Genomic DNA, 20,120 nt, shown 5'->3' with positions numbered 1-20,120 from the left:
GGCCAACACTCTAACTGCTGAGCCAAACTCTAACTGCTGAGCCAACACTCTAACTGCTGAGCCAAACTGGCCAGGGCCGCAGGCCAACACTCTAACTGCTGAGCCAAACTGGCCAGGGCTTATTGATTTTTTAAAGAGAGAGAAGAAGGGAGAGACAGACAGAAACACTAATGTGAGAGAGAAACATCGATCAGCTGCCTTCTGCATGCCCCCTACTGGGGACTGAGCCTGCAACCCAGGCATGTGTCCTGACCAAGAATCAAACTGGGACCTCTAAGTCCATGGGTTCACGCTCAATCCACTAAACCACATTGGCCAGGCATAATGTAAATTCTTTTTTTTTTTTTAAATCTTCACCTGAGGATATTTTTCTCTTTATCTTCAGATAGAGTAGGAGGGAGAGAAAGGGAGAGAGAGAGAAACATCAAGGTGAGAGGGACACATCAACTGGTTGCCTCCTGCATGACCCCAACCAGGGCGGGGGACAAACTGCAACCCATGTACATGCCCTTGGCCAAAACTGAACCCACAACACATTGGTCTGTGGGCCGACATTCTACCGCTGAGCCAAACCGGTCAGGGCATAATATAAATTCTTAAACTGAAAGAAAGCTTAACAAAACTCTATGTCTTTATGAAATAATTTCAGTGCAGGACATACTTATTTTGTTCCAGGCATTCCGCTGACTACTGCAGAGAACAGAAAGGTAAGACACAAACTTTAAAGAAACTTGCAATACTTTCCTTACTGCTAATCAAGTATACAAATAATGACAACATAAAAGGAAAAGGACAGTACTGTCAAAGAGATACAAAAAGAAAGGCCATCTGGCCCTGGCCAGTGGTTAGAGCGTCGGCCCACAGACCAATGAATCGCAGGTTCGATGCTGGTCAAGGGTACTGGCCCTGGTCATGTGGGAGGCAACCAGTCGATATGTCTTTCTCACGTCAATGATTTTTTTTCCCTCTCTCTCTCTCCCTCCTACTCTAGCTGAAGATAACTGAAGAAATATCCCCAGGTGAGGATTTAAAAAAAAAAAGCCATCTAAAAACTGCTGGGGCCCTGGATAGTAAACTCAATGAGAGCATGATGGGGGGGGGGGGGGGTCTATTTTTTTCCCAACCCTTACCAGTTCATATTAGAATGCATAGCACAAAAGTTTCTTTACTCAAATGAAGGGCAGACAGAACTGACATGTGAACAAGGGAGGGCTTAAAAGGGATCTCTAGGTCCACTCCTCAAGAGTTGTGGGGGTTGTGGCTCTGATGCAAGCATCCTTAATCCTCATGTGGACAGCGCTGTATTACAGGAAAGAAGGGTAAGAGCAGCTGTGACATCTTAATGAGCCAGAAAAGCAAGTGATTCTCAGTACATAAAGATTTTCTTTTGTGCCCTGGCTGGTTTGTCTCAGTGGTTAGAGTGTCAGCCCATGGATCAATGAGTTGCAGAATCGATTCCGGTCAAGGGCATGTACCTTGGTTGCGGTTCGTCCCTGGCCCTGGTCCGGTTTGTGCAGGAGTTAACCAGTTGATGTGTCTCTCTCACATAGATAGTTTTCGCTCTTTCCTTTTCTCTCCCTCCCACTCTATCTGAAGATAAATAGAAAAATGTCCTCAGGTGAGGACTAAAAAAAAAGAGAGATTTTCTGTTGTTGTCCTCCACAACTGAGATTCATGACCTGCTACAGAATAAGATTTAGTTACAAGAGGCCTTCCTACTCAGGAGGCAAGTTGTCTTATGAAATTGAGGAAGTTGGTGGAAAATCTGGGATTAAAACCTATGTATCCTGTCTTTACTTACTTGTTTCTTTTTTTTTAATCCTTACCAGAGAACATTTTTCCTTTTTTTTTTTTGTTCAGATAGAGTGTGAGGGAGAGAGAGGAAGAGAGAGAGAGAAAAAAACATTAATGTGAAAGGGACACATCGAGTGGCTGCCATCCGCACGACCAACCAGGGCTGGGGACAAACTGAAACCAAGGTATGTGTCCTTAGCGGGAATCAAACCTGGGTCTCTCTGGACCGCAGGCTGATGCTCTAACTGCTGAGCCAAACCGACCTTGTTTCTAAAAGCAAGATCTGGGGACCAGAGTGGCATTAGCATCACCTACAAACTTATGAAAAACACAGAACCTCATGCTGTACCCCAGACCTACTGAACCGGAATTTGCATTTTAATGAGATTCTAGGTGATTGACACGCACATCAAAGTTTTAAAAGTATTCTAGAGCATATATCAAGAACTACAATGTATGAGCTCTTTAACAGTATCAGATAGAGCCAAATTTCTCTCCAAAGTATTGTACCAATTTACTTTCCCACAATTTTCTATGTATCTAATTATAACATAAAGCCATTTCCTATTACTAAAATTACTCTAAAAATAAAGTCTATTAAAAACCAAAACCCAAAAAGCTCATATCATAGTGCCTGGCAGTAAATTGCAACTACTGTTATTAAGACAGTTACATTAGAAATATCCTAAATGTTTCTGCAATAAATTAATAATATTGTTCCTACTGTAATTATGCTAATAACTAAGTCACTTTCAACATTGATTCTGACAAGATAAAAGCATCTTCTCAAATAGGTAAGCCTTGAGAATCTATGACATACCTAGACAAATTATTCCAAATTCAATACATTATTTTTCAAAGTTACCAAGTGAAATGTAAAATAACTAAGGATTCAATCACAACCAGTTTCTTAGTAAGTGCAAGTTTTATATAGGTTCCTGTGGTCATTGTTTAAGAAGAAAATTCAACTAAGGGGAAAAGACAAAATGGTAATACCAAAAGTAAATATAATCACAGAATTATGTTGAAAATGACATGGTTTCAGCAGAGGTCTAATGCCTACCTATAAGGCAATGATTTCTAAGAGGCAAAGATAAATCTGTCACTTCCTTTGTTTGTTTACCTGGATGAGTCATGGTGACTGGCTCCTCTTTGGACTTATTATTGTAGATGACTACAGCAACTGCATTGTGGAAAGCAGCCCGTGATATTTTCTCTTTAAATGTGCAATTTCCCCTCTGTAGCAAGGCAATCCACTGCTTGATATTAGGAGGGACAGAGAAACGGGTCTGAGGATCACAGCCCAAATGATCAGCAACTAAAGGGAAAAAAACAAAACACATTAGTACTTTTCTCAAGTAAAGATAAATAAAATCAATAGAATCTTTCTCTGAAGCACGTCAAGCAATTCACTGACAGCAGAGCTATGAATACATCCACAAAGGATGTTACACTGAATCTAAATCCTTACCTGTCCCGGGAGAAAGATGATCCCATAACACAAATTAAAAGTGAAAAATTCTGTTTATAGATTGACAAAAATAAAAAAGACTGTAATACGTAGGTTTGTGAAGAGAGAGAGAAGAAAAGGCAAACCCAGAAATCCAGGAGACCAACCTACCCCTGGTGTTCCTCATTCATTTGCACTTATTTCTCTCTCCACACCCCACCTCTCACCACCTCAAAGAGGAGACTAATTTTGCTTGGGGTAAGTAAGGAAGCCAAACTAATCTTTGGTTTAGTTATCAAGTGGTCTTGTTGAAATTCAAGCATGCTTGAATAAATTTCTTAGTAAGTGCCTAGGAAATTAGAAAAGTTCACTTTTGGCCTTTATTTGAAAATTATATAGCTAAAGTAACAATTAGAACGAATAGATTATTCTAATTTACATTTATTGTTAAAAATTACTCTACAATTCCACATTAGGATATACACTGACTTACTACATCTGCCTAATGAGATACACCAAGATACCCCTTGGAAATACAAAATACATGGCCACTGTCCTAAATTTGGGAGAATAGCTTGTTTCAAATACCCTTAAGTACATCTCAATTGCTCAGGACAAACTCCTCAATTTCCAATTCTGCAAATATGATCATCAAAGCTCTGATGCCTTTTGTAAATCTTAAGATGCTATTCCTGGCTGTTCTTCTCATTCCTCATTCTTACATTTATAATAGGTTAAAATGAAAGGATAGGGGCAGTCCAGAAGGAAAAGTAAGTCACCAAAGGTAAGTTTGGCCCTGGCCAGTGTGGTTCAGTGGTTAGAGTATCAGCCCAGGCACTGCTGGGTTGCAGATTTGATCCCTAGCGGACCAGTTGGGGTGCATGTGGGAGGCAGCTAATCTATGTGTCTCTCTCATATTGATGTCTCTCTTTCTCTCTCCACGCTCCCTCCCTACCTTCCACTCTCTTTAAAAATCAATGGAAAAATTATCCTTAGATGAGGATTCACAACAACAACAAAAAGGTAAGTTTGAAACCGCAGTTCCCCAGTACCAGGAGACAGCAGGCCCTATGCCTCCTGGAGTCAGTCACTGCCAGTCTGTGCAGGCTGGGGAGAGAAGAGAATATAGCACAAAAGGGTAACACTGGAAGCAAATAATAAAAACATTAAATAAGTATTAGTCAGTAATAAAGTGTAAAAAAAAAGACACCACCAGTAGGGAAATGTTTGCTTTCCCTGAAAGCACCCTGTTTAGTAAAAGACATCAAATGTTGATATTACTTAAAATAACAGTAAAATGTAGAGATGTCACTAACTACACATCCTCGCCAGCACTTTGTTGATTTATTGATGGTAGCCATTCTGGCAGGTGTGAGGTGATTGATACCTTATTGTCATTTTAATTGCATCTCTCTGATTAGTGAGGAGCATTTTCTCATATATCTCTTGGCCATTTGTATGTTCTCTTTGGAGAAGGGTCTATTCAAGTCCTCTGCCCATTTTTTGATTGGGTCGTTTGAATTCCTTTTGTTAAGTTGTATGTAAGTTCTTTAAAAATTTTGGAAATTAACCCCTTATCAGATATATCATTAGCAAATATGTTTTCTCATACAGTGGGTTCCCTTTGAATTTTATTGACAGTTTCTTTTGCTGTGCAGAAGCTTTTAATTTTCACGTAGTCTCATTTGTTTATTTTTCCATTGTTTCTCTTGCCCTATATATATATATCAGGGAAAATTCTGCTAGTGAGATGTTTGAGATTTTGCTGCCTATTTTTCTTCCAGGATTCTTATGATTTCATGACTTATATTTAAGTCTTTTATCCATTTTGAGTTTAGTCTTATGTTTGGTGAAAGTTGGTAATCTAGTTTCATTCTTTTTGCACATACATACCTGTCTAATTTTCATTTATTGAAGAGACTGTCTTTACTCCATTGTATGCTTTTGTCTTCTGTCACATATCAATTGAGCGTAATGGCTTGGGTCAATTTCTGGGTTCTCTTTTCTGTCCCACTGCACTATATGCCTGTTCTTGTGCCAGTAACTGACTGTTTTGCTCACAATGGCTTTGTAGTATAATTTGATATCCGGTCTTGTGATCTCTCCTACTTTGTTCTTCTTTCTCAAGATTGCTGTGGCTATATGGATTGTTTTTTTGGGGGGTTCCATATAAATTTTTGGAGTATTTGCTCTAGATCTGTGATATATGCCATTGATATTTTAATAGGGATTACACAAAATCTACAAATTGCTTTGGGTAGTATGGACATTTAAAAAAAAATCTTGACCCAAGGATATTCTTCCATTGATTTTTTTTTTAAAAATCGGGTGGTATGGAGGGAGAAGAGGGAGAGAGAAATATCAATATGGGAGAGGCACATCGATTGGCTGCCTATTGCACTACCCTGACCAGGGCCAGGGATTGAGTCCACAATCGAGGTACACGCCCTTGCCTGAGAAGAGAACCCATAACTCTGGTCTGCAGGCTGATGCTCTAATTGCTGAGCCAAACCTGCCAGGGCAGAGTAGACATTTTAATAATGTTAATTCTTCCAATCCATGAACATGGTACATGTTGCCACTTGTTTATACTTCTTCTATTTCTTTGTTCAATATCCTGTAGTTTTCAGAGTACAGGTCTTTTACCTCTTTGGTTAAGTTTATTCCTAGCTATCTTAATTGTTTTTGTTGAATGGTAAATGGAATTGTTTTTTTTTTTTTTTTTATCCTCACCCGAGGATATTTTTCCATTTTTTGTACAGATAGAGTGGGAGGGAGAGAGAGGAAGGGAGAGAGAGTGAGAAACATCGACGTGAAGGGACACATCGAGTGGCTGCCACCCGCACGACCAACCAGGGCCGGGGACAAACTGCAACCGAAGTACGTGCCCTTAGCGGGAACCGAACCCGGGTCTCTCTGGACCGCAGGCCGACGCTCTAACCGCTGAGCCAAACTGGCCAGGGCTGGAATTGTTTTTTACTTGCTCTTTCTGAGAGTTCATTATTGGTTTATAAAATGCCATCAATTCTGGATGTTAATCTTGTATTCTGATACTCTGCTGAATTCATTTAGTGGAGTCTTTAGCGTTTTCTATGTACAATATCATGTCATATGCAAATAGTGACAGTCTCACTTGCTCTTTTTCAATTTGGATGTCTTTTATTTTTTCTTCTTGTCTAACTGTTGAGACTTCCAGTACTATGATGAATAAGAGTGGTAGAAGTGGAAATCCCCTTATTTCTGTTCATAGGGAAAACACTTTTAGTTTTGCCCATTGAGTGTGATGTTGGCTGCAGTTTGTCATGTACAGCCTTTATTAAGTTGAGGTGTGATCCCTCTTTTCCCACTTTCCTGAGAGTTTTTATCAAAAGTGGGTGCTAGATTTTTATCAAATGCTGTGTCTGAATCTATTGATAGGATCATATGATTTTTATCTTTCATTTTGTTTATGCGGTATATCACACTTATTGAACTGTGAATACTGCACCAGCATAGCATCCCTGGGATAAATCCCATTTGGTTATAGTGAATAATCTTTTTAATATATTGCTGGATCTGATTTGATATATTATTGCTTCAATTTCATTAGTTGTTACCAGTCTACTCAGGTTTGCTGATTCTTCCTGATTCAGTTTTGGAAGATTTGTATGTTTCTAGGAATTTGTCCATTCGCCCAGGTTGTTCAATTTGTTGGCATATATGTTGTTTATAATATTCTCTTACAATCCTTTGTATTTCTGTGGTGTCAGTTGTTACTTCATATCTTTCATTTCTGATTTTATTTATTTGGGTCCTCTCTCTTTTTTTCTTTTCTTGGTATGTGACCCAAGCAGGAACCGAACCCAAGACTCTCTGGTCCGCAGGCCAACGCTCCAACTGCTGAGTCAAACTGGCCAGGGCTCTCTTCTTTTCTTGATGTGTCTGGCTAAAGGTTCATCAATCTTGTTTATCTTAACAAAGAACCAGTTCTTGTTTACATTGATGATTTGTATTTCTTTTTTATTAAGTCTCTATGTCATTTGTTTCCACTCTGATCTTTATTATTTCCTTCTTTCTATTTACTCTGGGCTTTTGGTTTTCTTTCTAATTCTTTTAAGTTGTAGGACTACATAGTTTACTAGAAATTTTTTTTGTTTCTTGAGGTAGGTCTGCAATACTATGAACTTTTCTCTCAGGATTGCTTTTACTGTGTCCCATAGATTTTGGGTTGTTGTGTGTTCATTTTCATTTGTTTCCAGAAAGTTTTTTTATTCCTTCCTTGATCTCGTTTTTTGTAACCCATTCATTATTTAATTTGATGCTATTTGGCCTTCATGTGTTTGAATGATTTTGAGTATTTTTACCATAATTGATTTCTAGTTTCATGCCACTGTAATCTGAAAAGATGTTTGCTATGATTTCAATATTCTTGAACTTATAGAGACTTATATTGTGGTCTATCTTTGAAAATGTCCCATGTGAACTTGAGAAGAATGTGTATTTTGCAACTTTGAGGCAAAATGTCCTCCAAATGTCAATTAAATTCATCTTATCTAGTGTGTCATTTAGGGTCACTGTTTCCTTGTTGATATTTTTGTCTGGAAGATCTATCCAGTGAAGTCATTGGGGTGTTTTATACTTCTCAAATATGACTTCATTGCTATTGATCTCTCCCTTAAAGTCCTTCATGTTTATCAGGGTTATATCCTCTTGTTAGATTGATCCATTTAGTATTATGTAGTGACCTGCTTTATCTCGTTATAGCCTTTGTTTTGTAAGCTATTTGGTCAGATGGCAGTATTACTACCCTAGCATGATTTTGTTTCCATTTCCATGAGAAATTTTTTTTCCCATCCCTTCACTTTCATCCATATAAGTCTTTTGCTATGAGGTAGGTCTCTTGTAGATAGCATATATATGGGTCATGTTTTTTATATCTATCCAGCTACCCTATGGCTTTTGATTGGAGCTAATCAATTTCCACTTAAGGTTATTATTGATAGGTACTTATTTATTGCCATTTGTTTGTTTGAATCCTCACCAACTGGTTGCCTCCTGCATGACCCCAACCAGGGCTGGGGATCAAACTGCAACTGAAGTATGTGCCCTTGACCGAAATCTAGCCCATGACTCTTTGGTCCACAGACCAATGCTCTAACCACTTAGCAAACCAGCCAGGGTGCCATTTGTATTCTTTATGCTATATTTGCCTCTCTCTATATGTCTTCTTCTTATTACAGTAGACCCTTTAACATTTCTTGCAATGCTGGTTTGGTGGTAATGTATTCCTTTAACCCTACACCCCCTTTTTGGGGAGTCTGGGAAGCTCTTTATCTCACCTTCTATTTTGAATGACAGCCTTGCTGGATAGAGCAGCCTTGGGTTCAGATCCTTGCTTTTCATTACTTTGAATACTTCATGCCATTCCCTTCTGGAATGTAATGTTTCTGTTGAGAATTAGCTGACAGCCTTATGGGAGATCCTCTGTAGGTAACAAATTATTTTTCTCTTGCTGCATTTAAGTCGCTCTGTCTTTAATTTTGGCACTTTAATTACGACGTGTCCTGGCGTGGGCCTCTTTGGGTTCTTCTTGCTTGGGACTCTCTGTGCTTCCTAAACTTGTATGTCTTTTTCCTTTACCAGGATAGGGAAGTTTTCTGCCATTATTTCTTCAAACAGGTTCTCTATCCCTTGCTCACTTTATTCTCCTTCTGGTACTCCTATGATACATGTATTGTTGTTTTATGTTGTCCCACAGCTCCCTTAAACTGTCCTCCTGTGTTTTAATTGTTTTTTCTTTTACGTTCTCTGAGTAGTTTTTTTCTACCCTGTCTTCTAATTCACTGATATGATTCTTGGCTTCCTCCTATCTGTTGTTTATCCTTTCAGTGTATTCTTTATTTCTGTTATGTCATTCTTCATTTCTTATAGGTTGTTTACCATAGTTTGTGTCCTTTTTCATCCTTATAATCATTACTGTGAACTCTATATCTGATAAATTGCTTATCTCCATTTTGTTCAGCTCTCCTATAGAATTCTCTTGTTCTTTCATTTGGGGCTTTTTTTTTTTTGTATTAGGTAGATCTTCTATGACTTCCAGTCTTAGTAGGATGGCCTAATATAGTAAGTGACCTGTGGGACCCTGTAGTGTAGTCTTCCTGATCACCAATCTTGAGTGCTCGAAAAATGTCCCTTGTATGTGTTGTGTAGGCTCTCCTGTTATAATTGAGTCTTGATTGCTATTGGCCCATTTGTGCATGGGCTCAACCCTAAGGCTGGGTGACAGTGAGGCTCAACTCCCAACAGAGCATGCAGGCTGCTGTGCAAATGCTTATCACTTGAAGTGGAATTCACCTTAACAGGGTTTGGAGCCTGTCAATATCTCCCTGTGGATGATACACTGCTTGTGAAGCTTGTTGAATTCTGGTCTGTTGACTGAAGCTGCCCACTGGGTTTACTGGTTTGGGGCCTCTTTGGAGGGTCTCTGGTGCAGGCCAATGCCAGAGATGCTATTTTTAACTTGTCCTAAGTAACCTGTTTGGAGCTATCAGTGATCCACAGCTTGTGGCTCCCTTTGTTGGGGCCAGGTATGTTTGGAAAGGACCAAGCTGTGTACCAAGGTCTGCTTTCACTAGCCATGGGCCTGGGAACAGGTCAGGCAAAGACTCAAAACACACAGAAATCCGCCTCTGCCTGCAGGCTCTAGTCCTCAGTACAGCTTAAACTCCACAGAGTGTGGTAAGAGGGATTCCAATGGATGGGGCTATTGCTTCCCCCCACACTAAAGCTGCATTGACGGGAATGCCCTGCCTGAGAAAGATGGCTTCTGCAGCATGGGGAAATGACTGAGCACAGGGATCCTGGCAGCTGTTCTCTCAGATCTCTCTCAGGAGTCACCATTCCCAGACCCTCCTCAAGCAGCTCTAGTCCACTCTGTTCTCCCTCTGCTGGAGCCAAACTGAGTGGCTGCAAAGGAAATTGTGTGCACTGGATCTTTAAGTGGATGCATGTGTTTCTAGCCATCTTTCCTTGCCAGACAGAACCCCCAGTGTTTCTCACATTATGTGGGCACATTTCCCAGTTCTGTTCCTCTGGGCTAGGGAGCCCAGCTTGGGGTTTAGACCCCAGACTTCTCAGGGGGAAACCCACATAACTGAGATACCCTTCCAGAACTTCAGCTGCTGCCTGTTGGGAGCGCAGCCAGCCCTCTCCTGCCTCCACACTTCCTACCTGTCTTGATGTGGCCTCCTCTTTCTGTCCTTGGTTACAAGGGTTCTCTCCAAATTGTCTTCAATTGGTTATTCAGGGTGATTTTTCTATATTATAGTTTTAATTCCAGTTTGGTTCTAGAAGAAGGTCAGTAATGCTTTCACTTAATCTGCAACCACCTTGGAATCTCTGACTTCTTTGCATTTATTAGTCACAGTGTCAGAAAAAACTTATTAAAAGTTATTATGAAAATGTGAAATATATAATGTCAAACTGTACTACAATTCTGTACAATTTTGTCAATTATAGCTCCATAAAGCAGAAAAATACTGTATTACAGAAAAAACTTAACTTCAATTACTTTTTCAGTATGGCCTTTCCTATTGAGTTCAGAAACAGTATTGAGACTTTTATTTACCCCTTGACTAGAACCAAATGATTCTCAACAGGAACAATTCAGGGATCCTCACCTCAACAAACATTAACTTAGATGTTTAGCAACATACTTAGTACCACAGAAAAATAGAATGGAACCAAAAGTCTGGTCTTGAATCTTGAAGAACTTCTTAAGGTACTGAGGAGGCAGGCCTGACACAGAAATGAAATGTCAACAAGGTAGCATAAAGCAACAACATGAAGAGTGCTTAGACATTTAGAAAAGGAAAGGAATCTACTCAGAATGCTGGAAAACTGTTCAAGCATAAACGAGGGTGTACAGAAGTGAACAGCACAAGAATACAGAAGAAAGATTAATCCCTTCTCTTCAACTCTTGCACAAATCAAGTAAGAAGATATATAGCCAAAGCTATGACACTATACAAATGTAAGATAATCAAGTTCTAAAAGGAAGACCCCAGCTATAATGGAAAAAGAGGAAGACTATTCTGGTACAAAGAATATGAATATTTAAAGGGTTCTGTGAGTGAATAAGTTTAAAAAACACACAAACAAAAATTCTCTTCCCCAACCCAGCAGCTTGAAACTCTCCACTTTGATTCGACTTAATAAGACCTCATGTTTTAAAAATGCAAATATCCCACCTAATAAGTAGTAGTTACCAAATCATTGTGCGGGTGATGTTTCCTTCCATGCCCTGAGAACCATCAGTTTGCTGCTGTAAAAGTCACATGGGGCTGGAACAAATGATGGAAGATCACTGACTTCTCCAGGTGCACAGTGCAGGTGCCCCAAAGCATCTCTCTCTCTCAGAGCCATGTGACTCATTTTCTCCACCTGAAATGCCAATCCTAATACTCCTTTGATGACCACCTCCTAAGCTACAGGATTCTGCTAACATATGTTCTCCAGATAACTTCCCAACCTTCTAAATATGAGTTGAGTGCTGTGTTTTTATCTCTAAGGCACCCCATGATCACAGCCATGTTAGCACGCATTGTAATGTATTAGTAACTGCCTGTTTATTCTGAGTATCTCCTAGATGTGAGATCTAGCATCTCCTCTAATATGTGTGGCATGTAGTAGACACTTACTGTACCTGATGAAGGAAGAGAGGGAAGGATGACAGAAGGAAATTAAGCAAGAATGAACATAAAGAAAAACCTCGTGCCAAAGACCTCTCTGTTTCATGTGGAAATGTTCTGATTTGGGCAATGTTCTATCAGTTGTTTCCTACAAAAGAATTAAAAATAAAAATAAGCCTAACTAGTTACCCTGGATTTAGATATTTTCACTGTCAGGTATGTTCTGTTTATTTGCTTTCCTATTTCTAAAGTAGATGACAATGTTTAGGTTTACTGCTTCTACCTTGTCTTTCCTTATTTTTTCTTTGTTAAATTCTTATTTTCTGATTCAAAGGAAAAAATGCAATTCTTTACTTCTGTTCTCTATTTCCTTCCTTCCTTCTTTCAAGAAAGAGAAGAAGGGAGAGGGAGAGAGAGAAACATTGATATGAGAAACAATGATCGGTTGCCTCCCATACATGCCCCAACTGGGGATAGAACTCACAACCTGGGTATGTGCCCTGACTAGGAAATGTATTCCCAACCTTTTGGGATATGGGATATGGGATATGCTCCAGCCAATTGTGCCACACTGCCCAGGGGCCGATGCTCCAACCAATTGTGCCACACTGCCCAGGGTTATTACCAATTTCTTTCTTTTTTAAAAAAATTTGTTGAATCTTTTTTAAAAAACTGACTTTCTTAGAAAGCAAGGGGAGGGGGAAAGGGAGAGAAAGAGAAAATGAGAGAAACATCCATGTAAGAGAAAAATGTCACCCAGTTGGTATGGCTCAGTGGTTGAGCATCAACCCATGCACAGAGAGGTCGCCGGTTCGATTCCCCATCAGGGCATATGTCCAGGTTGTGGGCCAAATCCCGAGTTGGGGGGGCATGCAGGAAGCAGCCAGTAGATGTTCTCTCTCATCAATGTTTCTATCTCTCTCTCCTTCTCCCTTCCTCTCTCTCTAAATCAATAAAGAAAATTAAAAAATAGAGAGAAACGTCGATTGGCCGGCTGCCTCCTGTACACACACTGATTGAATACTGAACCTGAAACCTGAGTACGTGCCCTGACCAGGAATCAAACTGGTGATCTTTCGGTGCACCAGACAACTCTCAACCAAATGAGCCATAAGGGCCAGGGCCCCAATTTCTTAATTTGATTTTTAATGTTCACCTACTAGTCTTAAATGTCCAGCTTTCATCCCTCTATCCACTCCCATGGATATAACTTATTCTCTTACTACTTCTATACTTTAAATCAATTTCTTTTTATTATTTCAATGTTGTATAGTCTTGTTAAAAATTATTTTTCCTTTTCTCTTAATTTATTAATAAGTTTCCAATTTTTCTCTTAACCTTGCATCCACTTTATTTCTATAACTGTTTTATCCTGTCCTTCCCCCCATCCCTGCACCCCTGCTTCCAACTTCTGTTACATTTTTCTTTTCTGGTAAGATCTGTTACAATAGCCAGCAAAAATGATCTGGACCCTAGCTCCTATGATTTCTCAGGAACCCTATATTAATGACCATTCCCCTGTCCCCTTAATTAAACCTATTCTCTTCAATTTTAAAAATGAAGAAAAGAAGGAGCAGGAGGAGAAAAAGGAGGACAAAAGGCTGGGAGAGAGGGAGAGGGGAAGCAAAAAAATAGATCTCTCACTTTCATCTCTGCATCCTGCTACTCCACTAAAAGTGCTCGGACTAAAAAGTACCACTAACCTCCACATCCCAGGACATTCTTTGTCCTCCTCCAACTGACCTCCCAGCAATATCTCTCGTAGCTGATCTCCCAGCTCAGCCCCCACCCCATCCTAGGGCTTTCTTCCCTCTCCTTCTTCCCAGCTCTTCTTTATAGTCTTCAATACTGACTCTTCTTCCTGCAGCCAGACTTTCAATGTTCATTGTCCTGAACACTTAGATATAGGTCTAGGACACCAGGGTTAGAATTCTCTCTACACTGATATAACACTTTTTTTCTTACTGGAACAGGATACTTACTAATATCTCATACCAATCAGCCCTTTTCTGAAAAATGATTTCTCATTTTTTATTTATATAAATCTAGTTGTACAACTAAATCAGGTCAATGGCATGCTAAAAATCAGGAAAGGAATATGAAAAATTAAACAAAGAAAAGAGATTCATTCCCTCCCATTCCAAATAGAAAGGAGTCTTGAACTCTCATGGGCTAACAGGTATTCTTGACGGTCCCCATTGGTTCATATGGAGGCTTAGGGTGGGGTCCCTGTAGGCAGGTCTTGTATGAATAGTTACTCTATCTAATTTGTTTCCAGGCTGCTCTGCCCCACTTCCACACAGGTCAATGGATCACCTTGAGGTCTCAAACGGACTCTGCTATTTACTCTACCTACCACCCCACCCCACCCTCCCCCACCCCAAAAAAAAACAAAAACAAAAGAAAAAACCAAAACAAAAATGGAACTCTTATTTAATTTTGGCATCTACAGATCACTTGCTTTATATGAAACCTACTTGAGCCCCAGTTCTGGGGGAAAGAAGGTAGACAGATGATCTAAAATGAACCACATAGCCTGGCTGGTATGGATCAGTGGACTGAGCGTCATCCCATGGACTGAAAGGTCCTGGTTCAATTCCTGGTCAGGGCACATGCCTAGGTTGCAGGCTTGATCCCCAGTAGGGGTCATGCAGGAGGCCGCCAATCGATGTTTCTGCCCCCTTGCCCCCCCCCTTCCTGTTTGTCTAAAATCAACAAAAACTTTTTTTTTTTTTTAAAGAAAAGGAGGAAATAAAAGTTTGATCAGTGCATTTCGAAGCAGAGAAGGGGGGGGTAGTATTAAGAGGCTTAGAAATAACATGGTAAATGAGAATAAAAAGTAATAGAAATGGATCTAAATGCATCATATAAATAATACAAATAGACTAAACCTGGCAGTTGAGACTCCTTTTGTAGCCTAATGAGAAAGAAATCCCATTGGCTGCTTCTCAGAATAGTGATAAGTACAAAAGTAAATAGAATTAAAGGAACCAGGTTTATGGAGACAGTATTAATGTATTTTAAATATTTGTGACTTAATAATGTATATGCTTCTTTATTAACACATTAAGTAACAAACCTTAGCGGTGGGTCTTATAACTTTAATTATTAGTGCTTTGTAGTATCTGTAGTAATGTAATTGCTATAGCTTAAAGAGTTATAGATATTTTGATGCCTATATTCATAGATAATGCTGGATTTCAATGAGAGTTTGAGTGAACCACACACAAGTGAAGAACTCAAATCACAGTTGAAGGAGAAGCATGTGACTCCAGTTGTTGCTGGCATTTTATGATAAAAAGAACAATCTTAGGATGAAGTTAAAGCTATGAAGGCAAAGGGGAGAGAGTGACCGGGAATGGAACTGGTGACCTTTTTGGTACATGGGACGACACTCAACCAACTGAATCAGGTTATTCCCTCCTTTTTTCCCATCTATATATTTAAATTCTATTTTTTAGTGGTTACCCTTAAAATGTTAACCTACACATTTGATAAAAAGTTTACATTGAACCAATATTTCTATTCTCTTCCTGAGTAACACAAGGCTTTTAGAATGTGTATTACTTTCATAGGGTTTCTGTAACAAAATTCTATAAACCTGGAAACAACATAAATTTACTCTCTCACAGTTCTGAAGGCCAAAGTCTGAAAGCAAGGTGTGGGCAGTGAAACTGACCTGGGCCCCAAGGGTAAGGTGACTAGATTCCATTCTTATGGAGGCCTCTTGGCTAAGGCGACTAAATAACTCCATTTTTATTATCAATGGACCTTCCTCAATATTTTCCATTAATAGGTTAATTACCCCTAGAAGTAAAGGAATTTTGCCTAAGATTATAGTTGCCCCATGTGTTGGGAGGCATTTGCAGTTTCCAAGTACCAGTAATTGCAGGCATTTGCAGGTATTTGTGAGCCCAGTGAATAATGCTAATTTTGACTTTTATAATCACTATCACGCCCACTGCTGTAAAGATTCTCGAAGGCGGGGGTGGGGGGGATGGGGTTTCTGTCTTTAAAATCAGATGAGCAAGAAGAATCCTGGCTGCTGATCTGAGGGGAGACTATGCCCCCTGCAGTCCACTGGCGAGAATAAAGTGCTCCTCTACAATATGGCTGTGCATCTCTGGTTATTTCGCTGACACATTATAACAAAACCAAGCACAGTTGTAAGGTCGGCAGACTCCAGGGAGTTGCATGACCAGAGAAGAAATCAAAACCTAACTCGGGATGCTCCGCCTTACCTGGATGCGGCTGAAGCGACACTCCAGGTTACATCCCACCACTACTCCCACCCAATCAACATACGCCACAACCAAATCTCCCCAGCAGCTAGCTAGTCACCTGAAGCCACGCCTAATCACCCCACCCAGGTCCCTAACGTCCCTATAAATCTTCCCCAGGTGAAAGTAGTAGTGCGACTTCCCTGGCCCCCCACCACATGTACCAGTGAACCTCGCCCGGGAACACTTCAATAAAATTTTCTTGCCTGCTTCTGTGGCTGTTTTTCTTTCTTCCTCAGCAAGAAACCTTACAATGATGATTGAATTCGTTGTCTCTCGAAATCAAAGAATGAATTCACTAACCAAGAGTAAGAGATAGAGAAGTTATTTGAAAAATAGACAGGTTCTCTGCAGCAGAAAGTGGACCCACGTGGGTTGTTGGTGAGGCTCCGTTGTCTATAGTGGTAGATAAATGTCTTGTGAGCCTCTGAATAGTCCATTCAAGGAATGCTACTTTAGCAACATCCATACATTTTAAAGCTTGTGTTTCCCACCTGACTGGGTTCAGCCCTAGGTTATCTATAGGAGCTTTAGTGGCTTTCCTTTTTTGATCATTTCAACTTCTCCCAGACTATTAGTGAAGAGGAGGTGAAATGCCCTTGGAGCAACCCTATGCTTGCTTTTGGTTTCTTTTCTAAGTCCAGTTGGTTTTCTACAACCCTTTTTAAGATGACCTGGCTTTCTGCAATAGGAACACACTCTACAGTTTTACAGAGCTCATTCAGCAACCCTGTTGCCTTGCATGAAACCAGCCTTTCTGCTTTTGTTGTTGTTATGTAATTGACCCATGCTCTTTCCAGGAGCTTCTAATTTGCAATTCTATAAACGGGGGCTGGGAGTTTCTGGCCTGGGAGGCAGAATCTACCAGGTTGATTTTAGTTTTATTTTGAGATGGGCAGAGTCTGAATAAACCTCCAGATATGCTATGTACTGAGTTGCCTGCCTGTGTGGTGCTGAGCTCCAGGACATCTCAAACTTCCAGTGTGTCTCAGCCTTCTCTTTCCATGGTCCAGTCCCTCACTACTTAACCTGCCTCTGTCTCCCCAGCAGGACCATGTCCCCTTCAAGGGCACTAGTGGTGATGAGCTGGGCCCCGAGGCTAAGGCAACTAGATTCCATTCTTATCTGGGCCCCTTGGCTAAGGCAATTAAGGTACTCCATCTTTATTGGCAGTGGACCTCAGTATTTTTCCAATAACAGGTTGATTACCCCTAGAAGAAAAGGAACTTTGCCTAAGGTTATGGTTGACCTATGTAACAGGATGTATCTTGCAGTTTCTGAGTATCAGGAACTGAAAATCATGAGCCCAGTAACTAGTGCTTACTTTGGCTTCTGTAATAACCGCTTTTGCACCCACCATTGTACTGGTTCCCCGAGGGGGAGCCAAAAGGGAATGTGGCTTCTGTCTTTAAAAGCGGATGAGCAAGAACAATCAGGGCTGTGATATGGGGGCAGCCCCCTCCCGCCACCGGTGAATATTACAATTCGGCAGTGTGGCAGTACGTCTCTGATTATCTCGCTGACCTGTCATAACAGTGAATCCTTCCTTGCCTCTCCTGGCTTCTGGTAGCTCTACGCTTGTGGTTGTATCACTCCAACCCCTGCCTCTATCTTCACATGGCCTTCTCCTCTGTCTCTCTGTCTTCACTTCTAACTTGTATAAAGACACTTATTATGGATTTAGGGTCCACCAGGGTAACCTAGGATGATCTCACCTCAAGATCGTAATTTAACTACACCTGCAAAGACCCTTTTCCCAAATGAGGTTTTCACATTCAAAGGTTCCAGGGATTAGGGCATGAATTTATCCTCTGGGAAGCTACCATTCAATATGCTACAGATGCAACTCCAACTACCAGTAGGCAGTTAGATGGACAGGAGGAGAGCAAGGGCAATGGACCAGGTATAGGTCACTAGGGAGGAAAGCCCTGGGTGCCTAGCAAAGAGTAATTGTAGGGTGGGCTCTCTTCCCCAGGGTGACTTTTCCTCCCCTAATATATTGATAGTCATGCAGTTCCTTGACCTTTCCTCTCCAGAGAAACATCCAGGGTTCAGTTGTATTTCAGCTCCAGGCCCAGAAAAGCAGCAAAACCAGATAAGCAACTCCAGAGCTGACCTCAGGACCAGCTGCATTGGATAATGACCCCTGCCTTGGTGCCAACTAATCTGTCAGTGGAGACCTAGACTCTGAAAGGACATACCCAGAAAGCTGTTGAATATTCTATTGAGATCTTGTCTTGGGACCTCCTCTAAAATCTCTGCCCTTAAAACCCTTAGGTGAGAGAACCCAGGGCACTCTACCTCCTAGGAGCACGCCTGTGCCTTCCCCTTCCCTACCCCTCCCCATCCCCCCAGGTTCCAAGGGCCCTTCCTTTACCTCTACAACTTTTTTCCTAAAACCATTTCTTCTACAAATTACTTCTTCTACTGCTGTGATTTTACAAATAAATATTCACTTATAATTTAGGTTTTGGCTCTGAATTTTTTCCTAGCCAGAACTCAAGTACCAAAATTACTGAACCCAGGTTGGTCTGACTCCATGGGTCAAATACCTGATGCCGTTCCCAGCGCCTAACACAGTTCCACCTTGCTTTAATCATCCCTTCCCTAATATTTAATGTTTCATACAGTCAATGATTGTTAAACTTGACCAACAAATGCTTGTCAGTCCTTTTATTAGTCAGGGTTCTCCAGAGAATAGATTAATAAGGGGTGTGTGTGTGTGTGTGTGTGTGTATAAAGATACCTATTATAATGAATTGGCTCACATGATTATAGAGGCTGACAAGTCTCAACACCCGCAGGCTAATTCAGCAAGATGGAGAGTTGATGGTACAGTTCTAATCCCAAAGGCCAGCAGGCTTGAAATCCAAGAAGAACCAATGTTTCAGTTTGAGTCCAAAGGGAGAAAAAATGCCAATGTCCCACTTTGAAGACAGGCAGGCAAGAGAAATTCTCTGACTGGGAGGAAAATCAGAACTTTTGTTTACTTAGACTTCAACTGATTAGACAAGGCCCACTCACAGAGGGGAGGGTAACCTGCTTTAATTTGCTTTATTCAGTCCAACAATTTTAATGTTAATCTAATCCAAAACAAGCTCACAGAAATACCAAGAATGATATCTAACCAAATATCTCTTCCCTGAGGCCCAATCAAGGTGACACATAAAATTATAGTCCTCACATCTCACTTTTCCTTCTGTGTTTCATTTCCTTCTTCCTTATTATACATCCTTTAGAAGTTCTTTCAATGAGAATCTGTTAAGGGTAAAATCACTTTTTAAGGTAAATTTGTCTTTTGATACCCAAAATCCTATTTCACTTGTCCTCATTCTTGAATTATAGCTTTGTCAGGTTAAAATATTCTGGATTGTTATTTTTCCCTTAGCATTTGGAAGATATTAGATTGTCCTCTGCTTCTTATGTTGAGAAAAGGCTAAACAAAACATTTTAATTGTGTAAGCTCTAAGATGTTATTGTATCTATTTTTAAAATTTGAATCTAGTATTTTTAAAAGGTAAAATAAGTATGTTTTATATTTTTCTACTAATAGGTAATTTTTACTTTGGTTATATTCTAAAGAAACACATTATTTTTACTATAAATTATGAGCCTTTAAGATAGAATTTTAAAGAAGAAGGCAACAATAAAATATCTAGAGCACTGAATATATCAATCAAAATTGGAAGGGCTAAAAATAGCTGAACTGTTAGCAAGTTTGTCAATAGCTATTCATTATCATTTGTCTTCTATATTTAGTTACTGTATATCTCAAATAAATGTGAATTATTCTTCACATCCTTAGAACTTAAATATATTGGCTGAATGTTCTTTATGACATAATAAAAAGCATCTTAAGAGTAATTACACACTTCTGGTCAAGATGGCGACATAGGTAAATGTGGTATCTCTTCCTCCCACAACCAC

At 40.1% G+C, this 20,120-nt stretch overlaps 1 protein-coding gene across 5 annotated transcripts in view; it reads right to left on the bottom strand.

Annotated features, from left to right (window-relative positions):
* Positions 1 to 20,120, bottom strand: part of RNF130 (ring finger protein 130) — a 288,916-nt gene that overhangs the window by 207,617 nt on the left and 61,179 nt on the right. For all 5 annotated transcript variants that reach the window (XR_004956501.1, XR_004956502.1, XM_036241177.1 and 2 more), the window contains exon 2: positions 2,918 to 3,112. Coding sequence is in view for 3 of the 5 variants with exons in the window: in XM_036241177.1 (XP_036097070.1) it covers positions 2,918 to 3,112 (195 nt within the window). In the remaining 2 variants the exon portion in view is untranslated. The remainder of the gene's footprint in view (positions 1 to 2,917; positions 3,113 to 20,120) is intronic.

This window comes from Molossus molossus, unplaced genomic scaffold, assembly GCF_014108415.1.
Source record: "Molossus molossus isolate mMolMol1 unplaced genomic scaffold, mMolMol1.p scaffold_m16_p_4, whole genome shotgun sequence".
Taxonomy (NCBI): Eukaryota; Metazoa; Chordata; class Mammalia; order Chiroptera; family Molossidae; genus Molossus; species Molossus molossus.
This window is presented reverse-complemented; position numbering and strand designations above follow the sequence as displayed.